This window comes from Rhodamnia argentea, chromosome 11 (assembly GCF_020921035.1).
Source record: "Rhodamnia argentea isolate NSW1041297 chromosome 11, ASM2092103v1, whole genome shotgun sequence".
Lineage (NCBI taxonomy): Eukaryota > Viridiplantae > Streptophyta > Magnoliopsida > Myrtales > Myrtaceae > Rhodamnia > Rhodamnia argentea.
Genome location: NC_063160.1, coordinates 4,448,257 through 4,460,772, shown reverse-complemented (window position 1 = coordinate 4,460,772; position 12,516 = coordinate 4,448,257). Strand labels below are relative to the sequence as shown.

At 40.1% G+C, this 12,516-nt stretch overlaps 1 protein-coding gene across 1 annotated transcript; it reads left to right on the top strand.

Moving 5' to 3' along the window:
- Nucleotides 1–908: 908 nt before the first annotated feature.
- On the top strand, nt 909–4,451 carry LOC115739405 (probable 1-deoxy-D-xylulose-5-phosphate synthase 2, chloroplastic). The gene is made up of 10 exons (XM_030672477.2): nt 909–1,145; nt 1,254–1,436; nt 1,635–1,799; nt 1,960–2,110; nt 2,186–2,457; nt 2,553–2,826; nt 2,917–3,224; nt 3,323–3,604; nt 3,688–3,972; nt 4,179–4,451. The coding sequence occupies exons 1-10, from the start codon at nt 1,020–1,022 to the stop codon at nt 4,323–4,325; spliced, it is 2,193 nt and encodes a 730-aa protein (XP_030528337.1). The 5' UTR covers nt 909–1,019; the 3' UTR covers nt 4,326–4,451.
- The last annotated feature ends 8,065 nt before the right edge of the window (nt 4,452–12,516 follow it).

The following is a 12,516-nucleotide window of genomic DNA, read 5'->3' as shown; positions in this document are numbered from 1 at the left end:
AATGAATGAATAAAAAAAATTTCATCACCCACGAAAATAATTAGTTATAAATTATTGCGGATAATAAAAAAAGTATTTTTCATTGAACAATTTTTCTAAGCAATATAACCAATTATTTTTCAAAAAGTATTATTCAAATATAAAGTTTTCCATGTAATAAACACATCCCCAATTAGTCAAATCCAGGTGCTTTGGGAGTGAGCATAGGGTTCTTCAGGTGGAGGACCGGCAAAGGAAAGTGAGTAGAATATATTGGGCAAGGACATGATAATATGGTAAAATAAATGCTTTTTGTGAGATGGGATGTGGCTCAAAAGGGAGGGGGAAAATATTTAATTTAAAAGTAGCCGATGCAAAGTGGTAATGAGGGAAAAATTCAAACTAAATCAATACCCTTTTTTTTTTTTTTTTGGTAAAGGCAATACCCAAAATTTTTATCCCATCAATACCCCAAATTTGTACTAGTGACTCAAAATCACCTTCCACCAGGCTTCCGTCCACGGTTTCCGTTCTTTAGGTGGATGCACGTTGCAAGGTCGACCAAGAGGCAATCACATCAGGTTTTTCACGGGCCATCCACGCCGGTGAGTTGGAATTTTTTTTCACCTTCCATTAGGCTTCCTTCTATAATGGCCGTTAACATTTTCGACATGGCAGCATTGGGACAACGCTAGGGATACGAATTTGATGTGGCGATGGATGCACGTTGCTAGCCAGGTCGACCAAGAGAGAGTCACATCAGATTTTTTACGGTCGCGCATTGGGTTTTTATTTGTCATGTGAACGGAAGGTATTTCGGTCATTGGTACAAGGTTTGGGAGTGATATGGAGACAAAAATAAGATGACGACAATGTTGCGCCAGGCAAAAATTAAACCACGTACGGCATCTCTCCCTCCCCCAATGCCTCCCGTCCGCTATATAAACGGTTCAAACCTCGTTCTCGTCTCCATCTCTGCGGTTTGCATCCAGGCATCTTCAACTCTCTGGAACTAAGCATCATTCGATCTTCATCCATCCATGGCTGTTTCCGGAGCCTCCTTCACCCTGAACCACTCTCTCTTTCCTCATCCCCAACCACAACTGAAGAAGCCTTCCGCGGGATCGCTCGGCAGTGGGGGCAGAGCACCCAGCAATGGTTTCACGGTAAGCCTCTCAAAATTCTTCCTCCCCCCATGGTTTATGTTGCGGGGTGCTTGGAGTTGCGGACGTTTGAATGGTGTATCTCGTGTTTTTCTTTTTTTCGTGTTTCAGCTGTGCGTGAGAGCTTCGTCTTCTAGCTCGAGCTCGAGCTCTGATGGCGAGGAAGGGAAGGGCAAGGTGATGCTGCGGAAGGAGAGTGATGAGTGGTTTATCGACTTCTCTGGGGACAAACCCGCCACGCCTTTGCTCGACACGGTGAATTATCCGGTTCATATGAAGAACTTGTCAACGCCGGTAATATTCATAGTCCCTGACCTCTCCGATCTAACAGTGATCATTCAATCTGTCAGATCAAGGCTTGGTTTCATACTTGGATGAAATGACTTTACCAATGTCCGGCTTCGAATATTATATGTAGAATGATTCTCCTTCCCTGGTTTCTTTGCGAATTTCGGGGTGACTAGTTTAATTTGAACGAATAATGTGTGTTAGGATCTTGAACAATTGGCAGCAGAGCTAAGGGCAGAGATAGTGCACTCGGTGTCAAAGACGGGCGGTCATCTGAGCTCGAGCCTCGGCGTGGTGGAACTCACGGTCGCTCTTCACCATGTTTTCAATGCCCCAGAAGACAAAATCTTATGGGACGTGGGACATCAGGTATAAGTCTTAACAAAATTCATCAGTTGAAGATGAGAAATGTCGAGTCCGGGGCGAAATCACGGAGAAAGACAGCATCAAAAATCTGTCGAGTCAATTGATGTCGATCCTCCTGATGGCAAGAATCTATTTATGAACACTGAATTGATAATTTTTGCAGTCATACCCCCACAAGATTCTGACCGGCCGGCGGTCTCGGATGGACACAATTCGGAAAACTTCAGGGCTTTCGGGGTTTCCCAAAAGGGATGAGAGTGTTTATGATACATTTGGCGTGGGTCACAGTTCAACGAGCATCTCGGCCGGTCTTGGTATGAATTCTAACTTCGAAAGTCCATTTTCCACCAAAAACATGATGCTAACTCTTTCTTGTGAATGATGAAAAGGTATGGCGGTTGGGAGAGATCTCCAGGGGAAGAACAACAATGTCATTTCCGTGATAGGAGATGGAGCCATGACGGCCGGTCAAGCGTACGAAGCTATGAACAACGCCGGTTTCTTAGATTCTAATCTAATTATCGTGTTGAATGACAACAAGCAAGTTTCTTTGCCTACCGCTACTCTCGATGGCCCTGCGACCCCGGTCGGCGCCCTCAGCAGTGCGCTCACCAAACTCCAAGCAAGCAGGAATTTCCGCAAGCTCCGGGAGGCTGCCAAAGTGAGCATCTCACCGATTTCGTGTAGTGATATGCGCATTTCTATCAATCCTTACCTGAACTAAAGATTGGTTGGCACTCCTGTTTGTTTGCAAAGAGCATTACAAGGCAGATTGGGGGACAGACACACCAAGTTGCGGCTAAAGTAGACGAATACGCGAGGGGGTTCATCAGCGCCTCCGGTTCTACGCTCTTTGAGGAGCTTGGGCTGTATTACATTGGACCAGTGGACGGGCACAATGTCGAAGATCTCGTGATGATCTTCCAGAAAGTGAAAGCCATGCCGGCTCCGGGTCCTGTTTTGATCCACATCGTGACAGAGAAAGGGAAAGGTTATCCTCCGGCAGAGGTCGCATCGGACAAGATGCACGGTGAGACTGATTTTTCAAATCCTGCTGCTGTATATGCCTTTTCGTGAATCCTTATAGGACTCCCCTTAATCTGATTCTTACAAACTTCAGGGGTTGTCAAGTTCGATCCGAGCACCGGAAAGCAATTCAAGACCAAATCCCCGACTCTGTCCTATACACAGTATTTCGCAGAGTCCCTGATAAAAGAAGCTGAGGTCGATAACAAGATCGTGGCGATCCATGCGGCTATGGGCGGCGGGACGGGTCTCAATTATTTTCAGAAGAGGTTCCCCGATCGGTGCTTCGATGTGGGGATTGCAGAGCAACATGCCGTCACGTTTGCTGCTGGATTAGCCACGGAGGGTCTCAAACCTTTTTGCGCCATCTATTCATCATTCTTGCAACGAGGATACGATCAGGTGAACTAACATAGAGATTCCTAAAACAATTCCTGTTCCAAATGTAAATGTTTCCGCCCCGTCATTGATATTAGCAAATTGAGGGTAATTTCGTGCAGGTTGTCCACGATGTAGATCTCCAGAAACTACCCGTTCGGTTCGCAATGGATCGGGCAGGTTTGGTTGGTGCAGACGGGCCTACACATTGCGGGGCATTTGACATAACATACATGGCTTGCCTGCCTAACATGGTGGTTATGGCTCCGTCGGACGAAGCCGAGCTTATGCACATGGTTGCTACTGCGGCTTCCATTGACGATAGGCCCAGTTGCTTCAGGTTCCCAAGGGGTAATGGTGTCGGCGCGACTCTTCCTCCTAGCAACAAAGGAATTCCGCTCGAGGTTGGTCTAACCATATGACGTAATGATTTCTCGATCTGAGTAGTACTCGAGGCTAATCCAGCATGTTTTAACGAATATTACAGATAGGGAAGGGAAGGATATTGCAGGAAGGTAGCAGAATCGCGATTCTTGGGTACGGATCGATAGTTCAACAGTGTGTAGCAGCAGCAAATATGCTCAAGTCCATAGACATAGATATCACCCTCGCTGATGCGAGATTCTGCAAGCCTCTGGACACAGATCTCATCGCCCAATTGGCCAATCATCACGAGATACTGATTACTATCGAGGAAGGTTCAGTTGGAGGCTTCGGATCGCATGTGTCGCACTTCCTAAGTCTGTCCGGCATTCTGGACGGACCCCTCAAGGCAAGTCTCTTTGGAAATTTATCTGGTGACCATTAACTTAAAGCTATTGATTGTAGTACAACTCTCGGAGTATGTCGTTACAAGCTAAGGTTTATGTACCTGGCTGTAGATGTCGCGATTCGAATCAATGAACATACGGTTCGAACCTTAAATTCCAATTCAATGTCTGCGACTAACAGGTTTTTCCTAACGTGCTTGTGTTGCAGTTGCGAGCAATGGTCTTGCCTGATAGATACATCGAACATGGAGCGCCGCAGGACCAGCTTGAAGAAGCCGGGTTGTCCTCGAGGCATATATGTGCGACCGTCCTATCGTTGTTGGGCAGGCAGAAAGAGGCTTTCCAGTTCAAGTGAACAGAAAAGCTGAAGCCAAAACGTTTTCTCTTCCGTTTTGCGGCAATATTACGTGGGAGGGATGTCGTACAAACTCGAAAGTTGGTAATTCCTACGAGTCGAATGAAGGAAGATCTCGAATTTTATGTCTTTATACCGTAGGGAATGTACAGCGACGCTAGATATTGGGGACGGACCGGCCGGTAACTGCTTGGTTATGGCATACTCACGGTTCCTGGTATCCCCACTCTCATCTGTAATACAAACGATTATGTAGCTGTCTAGTCATAGAATGAGGGATTGGTTCTCAGTTTCTAGAGAGAAGAACAATCAATTCCTCATTGTTTTTCGCTGCCACCGCGAAGAACAGAAATCCGTTTGATAATTTTTCTGTTCTTGCCCTCAAGAATAGATTTGGAACATAAATAAAAAGCAAAAAATAGTTGCTTCCTTGTTCTCGGGAACAATTTCAAGAACCAAGCTCATTCAAAGAGAAACAATGTCTTTTTTGAAAAATAAGCTCATTGTAACTTAATGGTCGTCTTTACAATCAAGAGTTTACCACCGGTCCCTACTACAGCCGTCGGTCGGCGATTGCCGCAGCCTCCATCGCTGTCGATCACCAATCGCTACCACCAGTCTCCGCCACCGTCAATTGTTGCCAGTCTCCGCCATCGTCAATTGTCACCGGTCTTTGCCATCGCTAGTTGCCTCCACCAATCTCCAATCGTTGCCGCCGCCAATGCATGCTGGTTGTCATCGCCGGTCTACACCATCGTCGGTCCCCGCTGTCTCCACACACATTTTTATAATTAAATAAAAAATTGGGAATATAAATTTTTAGGGTTGTACCAAGCGTATTTTTTTTTAATCCAGCAATAGAAATTTTGTGCAATTACCAAACACATCTTTTGCTTAGAAACCGATCTCGGGAACAGAACAAAAAAAAAATCATTTCTACTCAAAAAGAGAACGGAATTGTTACTAAACATACCTTTAATTTGTCGATTTTCATGCACATTCATGTAGTTAAAGAGATGATTTTCTTCTTTTTTTTTTTTTTGTTGCTGAAATTCACATATAAAGGGAACATAATATTTTGCACTATAAAGTATAGCCTTGCCCCAGCATTTCTATTTGTTTGATGTGAATTGTTCTTTTTAATTTAAAATTTTAAATGCAAATGGTTTATACAAATGTATAAAACAAAATAAAAATCTTAGTGGTTCGATTTGGTTTATCAAAATGTCGAGGCTAAGGCAAATCAAAAAATCAATAAGACATCATTTGTTTAGCGAAAAATGAATGATGTAGAGACATTTTTCTAAAAGTGATTGCATATGTCGCTTACAAAAATAAATAAACGTTGGATATTCTCCTCGTCTACGAAAATATTTAAAAATGAATTGTTATCGATAATGAAAATATTTTATATTAACTAATTATTTCAAGCGATACAAAAAAAATTATTTTTTATAAAAATTCTAAACTATTCATTTTCTGAGAATAAAAAATTTTGAAAATTCTTACTTTTACCAACAAAAAAAAAAAATGAAAACCCACCTAGCCTAAAATAGGGGATTTCAGTTCTTGATTTGGACCGACCGGTTAGAACAAACATGGCCTTTTAGTTTTCACCCAACAAATTAGAGCAAGCCCAACTTTGGTCCAGCTCCACTTCACAGGCCCATTTAATTCGGGCCTTATGCTCTATGGATTTCTTGATTTTTGTAGATTTGATGTGCAAAAGCTTAATATGTCAACGTGAACTCGCATTAACTTACACTATAGTCTCAAATTGCAACCACAAATAAAACGAAATCTACACTTACGTTCATAAAAAAAAAAATAAGTAGCTGGTCAAGACACACGAAATTATGGAAAGTGTCCATTTGATCACACTTCATTGAATTTAACTATTAAATGAAAAATAGTGCGAGAGGCAATATATATGTATATACCCATAGGTGTGGGTGATGAGAATGTATTTTTAGTGATGATAGGATTCTTGATATAAATATTGCCACCAAAGTATAAACAACATGCCACCAGTTAAGGCTAAAGATCGGGATAGGTGAAGGTCACCATCAAGACCTCAAAGAAGCACACCAGCCCAGGATAAAGGAATTCGAGATAGAAGAAGTTCACCACCGAACCCTAAACAAAAATCACTAGCCAAAGATAAAAGACTTCTTGGTTTACCACCGAGGAACTTGGATTAAGAATTGAAATAAGAAACTCCTCGCTTGAGGAAAATCTCACCTTTATGCAAATACAAGTTTTGTCTGTTGTACAAATGAGGTCACGCCTTATTCATAGAATGATTCTATTAAACAAAAGAAAACAACTCTAAGAATGCTAGAAAACGATATGCCTCTTAAGCTCCATTTGTTTCGCGAAAAATACATAATTTGAAATATATTTTCCTAAAAACAACCGCTTGTATTGCATACAAGAATGAACAAACAAATAAAATGTTCACTGTCCACTAAAATATTTAGATATAAATTATTTTTGTTAATAAATATTTTTCATTAACTAATTATCTAAAGCGATACAAGCGATTGTTTATATGAAAATACTTTCCGAATCATTCATTTTTCGCGAAACAAATGCACCCTTATTCAAAAAAAAAAAACACCTTTAGGGTATGCACATAATTTAGACTAGTGTCACGGGTCGGTTGCTCAGGACTAAACCGTGCGGCAACTTAGGCTCATGGGATCACCTAAGCCAAGTATTGCCCGAGGATTGCTCACACACACTCACTAGACACTCTCAGATCGTCGACAAAGATCTAGAGAGAGAGAGAGAGAGTTGTGGGAGAGAATGAGACTATTGCTCAATGTTGTGTGTAGAAAGGTGATTACAATGAGGGGGAACGCTCCTATTTATACAAGAATGGGGCAGAATTTTGGGTGACCCGTTGGCTTCCCTGTTTCGTGTTCTCCTTCTCATCCTATTCCCCTTGTCGTACTTGTTTGAGTCCTCTTGATTTGTCTTGCATTATTCTTCCTTTATGAGACTCTTCATTTCACCCATTTTGTTGGTTTCTCTAGGTAGGGTATTATCATTACTTGGACAGCCACCTTGGATGACTCTTGGACTGACCGGAATCATCAGGGGATCGTGCCCGGGCATGCTCTTGGTCATGTGCCTGGTCGGGCTGGTCATACGTTGGGTCATGCAATGAATTGTGCGAATTATGCGCCTGGTTAATTCACCCACTCAGCCGCCTTGGTCTATGCTATCCATGTTGGATCATTCCTGGTCAGCCATTGTACTTGATCCATGAATGTTATCATCTTTGATTCATGGCCTGATCCGCGGCAGGTATTGCGGGCTGGCTCGTCATTTATGTCACAGCCCATCCTTGTACAAGGATTTTGTTGGACCGTCATATTCTCCCCCACCCAATCGAGCAATGTCCTCGATGCTCCTGTCTCGCAGCCATTCACTTGTTTGACCGTGTTCCTCCGTCTTGGGTTCAGCCTATTGTTTTGCTTCTTGGTTTGTCCCCAATTATCACCACTCTTCACACTTAAAATAACTTCCTTTCACAATTGCCAGTAACCTCTCTTTCATAATGAAGAGTCATCTCTTTTCATTCAAGAGTCACATCCTCTCTCACTCAAGAGTCATCTCTTTATGATAACAAACTATTTCAACACTCCAAAGTCAACCAATAAATTCCATTATCTCTCTTTCTCGTAATGCATATCCTCCTTTTATTTGTCTTTCTCTCTCGATCTAAGTAGATTTAGTACGCACACACTGATAAACACCAACTTTTACACATGGACAACACCAACTTTTACACATGGACAAGCCTTGCGCGAAATATAAGGCTCCGTTTATTTCACGAAAAATCAATAACCTGAAAAATAGTTTCTTGAAAATGATCGTTTGTATACTTTACAAAAGACAATAAACGAAAAATATCTTTATTATCCATGAAATAATGTATATGTAAATTGTCGTCAATATTAAAAATATTTTTAATTAATTAATAATTTTTCTCGATATGTGCGATTATGTTTTTTTAGACAATAATTTTAAATCCTTCATTTTTTGCGGAAAAAAAGAAAGAAAGAAGAAGCCTAGCTAATATCGATTTCATTAGAGTCGCCCAAGTTGACTTAGGTGGTTGGGTCCTGTAGAGAGGGAAGTGAAAGAACGGAATTAACTGAACTGAAGTGACATTGGTGAAGGTTGGCGGGATAAGATGAGAGGCAGGTTTTAGTTCACCCACTTAACAATTTCGAATCGTGTTACTCACCTTGCTGGCCCAAGAAAATGTATATAATATGTCTCCTCATTTTGAAAAATTGGGGCCAAACTAAACTTTCGGGCAGATAACTAACTCTCCATTGTTAAATGGCTCTGGCTGCAACCACCGGTAACCTCTTTGTACGGAGAAAATTATCTCAAAGATGCTAAATTTATAGCATATTTTAAAATTTTTTAATTTGAATAATTTTTTTATCGAAATTTGGACCGGCTTAGTTCAAAACATTTTGACGATTTGCCAATGTAGTTCTTCCGGGCTATTTTGAACGTAAATGACCGACGTGGGAGTTCAATAAGTGTCGGTCGTCCCACATGGCATGACAATCGTTGACGTGAACAATTTGTGCAATTTTATTTAATTTTATTGAATTTTTACTTTTTTTTCCATTTTCCCCTTTCATTTTTTGTCTTTTTCCCTATTTCCCTTCGCTGGTAGCCTAGCCTCAGCAAAGGCCGGTGGAGGTTTGTCGACCATAGGTGAGGGCCGATGAAGGCCGTAATGCCCTTGCCAGCCATTGTTGAGGTCTTGACTCGACGGAGGGAAATGAAAAAAAAAGGAAAAAGGAAAAGAGAAAAGGAAAAATTTAGAATTTTTTTGAAAAAAATAGTAAAAATCATTCACGTCAACGCCAATCGGCATCCACATCGCCGATATCCGATCAAACCTGGCCAGAAGAACCCGATTGACAAATCGTCTAAAGGTTTAAAACTTTTGACAAAAAAAAAAGGTTTAAAACTAAATTGAACAAATTGAAAAGAAAAAATATGAACTGAATTGATTGTCATACGTTAGGTTTATGATTTTTTTGGACCGCTACCCCCTCTTGTATCCATTATACATCGAAGGGCAAGAAAATAAGTGAAAATAAAATTAATGGTTTTTAAAGCTAGCTCACGCAATTCTAATTCCTTTATCCTCAATTTTTTTCTTTTCTTTTTCACTTCGAAAAATGAAGAAAATTGCATCGTCTATTTTCGTCCTTGTTTTTTTTTCAAATTTGCGTCCATGAGCTCTGTCATTTTTTGTTTCATATAAAGTACTAAACTCGAACTTCGCACTTCACTTGCAATCATGCTACTCCACTCATTTTATTGTCTACAGCAACATCGCAAACTGTTTGTACTGCAAGCGGAGCTCATTATAAGGTCGAACAATTAGTATTGTAGCTAAACTTCTAGGGAAGTCAATATATATCAAAGGCATAATGTTACAAGTTGTCTCCATTTGGCTGCAACCTTCAAGCTCAAGCAGCCAACGGCAATGGCCGCAAGCTTCGAAGCCCGATTTTATTCTGGCGACAGCGAACTTCGATGTGAAATCTGGCCATTGCGACTGCAAGCTTCAACCTCAAACCGCCATAGTCGCGAGCTTCGAGCTCGAGCGGCTATGGTGGCCACAAGCTTCAAAGCCAAATCTGGCCTTGGTGGCCGTAAGTTTCGAGTTCAAACGACCCTGAATCGATGATCGCGAGCTACAAGCTGGAGCATAAGTGGCCAGGGCGACCACAAGCAGCAGTGGCAGATATGGCATGACGGCCACAAACTTCGTGCTCAAGCGGCATCGCGGCAGGGCTTCAAGCTTGAGCTGCCATGGCAGTGACCTCGAACTCGAGCAGCCATTGCAATGATATTGCTTCTTCATGAGCTGGCGCTTGATCGCTTGCTCCCTCGCTCTCTCTCAAATAATTATTTATCAATGTTTATTTTGTCCGACATAATAATTTTGAGCAGACCACAACATTACATGTGTACTTAAATGTTCATGTTAGTAATTCGACAATCCATGTCAACAACTATTGACTAGCAAAAGCAAAAATTAACGGAAGGAGTTATGTGGAAGACTTTTTAAAAAGCATGGAAGCGCTTTTAAACCAAAAAATAGAGGGACAGTTTTCCAATTTTGCTCAATTTGGAGCAAAAGTAACAAGTCACCGGTGGCATTATCCCTCCTGTAAACCGGGTTATTACTCATGTTAGAGTTTCTAGTGTCTTATTTTAAATTGAATGACCTGATTAAGAATGAATTTAAAATTTTGTTATACAATTTTTCTCTGAGTAATGCCAAAGTTTAGCATCTGTGAATGTAGTTTACTCCATCATTTAAGTATATCTTGCTACCAAAAGTTTTATCCGGATCACTTAACTGCTAATTTAAAAAAAAAACAATCATTTGGGTGCCAATTTCAATATGCATTACCGTAAGTCCGACGTGGCTTTTTTCGTTATTTTGAATCTGACGTGGCTCACTGGAGGTCCAACAAGCAATAAAAAAAACTAAAAGTTGAAAAAACATAATAAAAAATACAAAATTAATTATATTTAAATAATAATAAAAAAGATAAAAATTCCAAAAAAAAATATTAGAAGTCCGAAACTTGTTATGAAAGTACAATTGAGTCCCAAAACTTACAAAAAATACATTCAAATCCTAAAATTTATCAAATTTGTGCAACCAAGTCATTCATTTAACTCCATCAATTTGGACTAACGAAGTACTAACATTTTTTATATTGTGGTAATGAAGTGATTAAGACGACATCGTTTTTGTTCATATCCGAATTTCAATACTAATTTTATATAAAATAAATTATAAAATATGCTCAAATTAAAAAAAAAAAGGTTACATTGGAAATCGGGGGGTGACAAATAGTACACCCTTCACTACCGATAGGATCGCCCTAGCCGCCTTGTTCTCAACCCTCGTTGTTTTTTTTAATAATTAATTTTAAGCTTTTCTTGTAAATTTTTAAACTTATTTTTAAATTTTTTTTTATTATTTTTAAGCTTATTTATAATTTTAATTTTAATTTTAATTTTTTTAAAAGTGTAGAAGTCGACATGGACTTATTTTTTTAAATGATATTTATATTAAAATTTTAATTGTTATGCCACCAATTAATTTTGGCAAGAATATCTCGCATAAGGCACCGATAGTTTTTTATCCGAATTGGTACTAAAGTTAGCATCGTATACAACTTTTGGCACTTATATTGTTCTTCTCCCTATATATTGCCTAGTGATCTTATAAAACCTATAAATAGGCTAGTGTGATCTTCATTTTGGTATATCGAAATGTACAAAAAATCCTCAATTTCTATTTTCCGCATTATTCTCAGCTTGGTATTTCCTAAGGCAACCCTAGTGCACCAAGTGCACCCAATGCAGCTCATAGCAAAATAAATTCATCCCACCACTTGACAATGGTCACTAAGTGCCTTATTCCCCATTTAAGTAAACACCATGATGGTTGTGTTACAATGTGAGCAACGTGTTACCAAGTCGAGCCTCTTTCATGGAGGCGGTTTTCTTTCGATGCCAATTGCATAGGCCACATCGCTAAATAACTATTTCCCAAGCTAGAGGTATAGACCGCTTGATGCTACAACGCCACCCATATAAGCCATGTCGGTCATTACTATTTCGCAAGCCAGCCACATCGGCCTATTGCTGTTTCTTCTCCAATTCTTGACCATTTGTGCGTTGTATTGAAAAAACAATAGCACCACCTGGTTTGCCACTCTCGAACAGCTAGATTTGGAAGTTTTACCATGAAAAGCCGTCCGAACGCCGTTTCACACACAGCCATGTGCCTCCTCGCCACGGATCCACCAAACCCGCCATCACCGTTACGCTTGAATTCAAAATTAAGTAACTTAGGAGGGATGTTAGAAATAAGTAGGATTTATCTAGGATAATTTCTTAAGTTACAGATATTTTATATTTCTGTTGATTTTATATATATCTCGAGATTGTGCACATATCCCCCTTTAATTGTGCGTATCTTGATTCATATATATTGCCTAGTGATCTCACAAAGCCTTCAAAATATATAGAACATTCTCCATTTGTCTTTTCCGCATTGTTCTCAACTCTTATCTTCTCCATTCAACTTCAGTTTGGCGTGATTTTTTCTAAAGAAAAA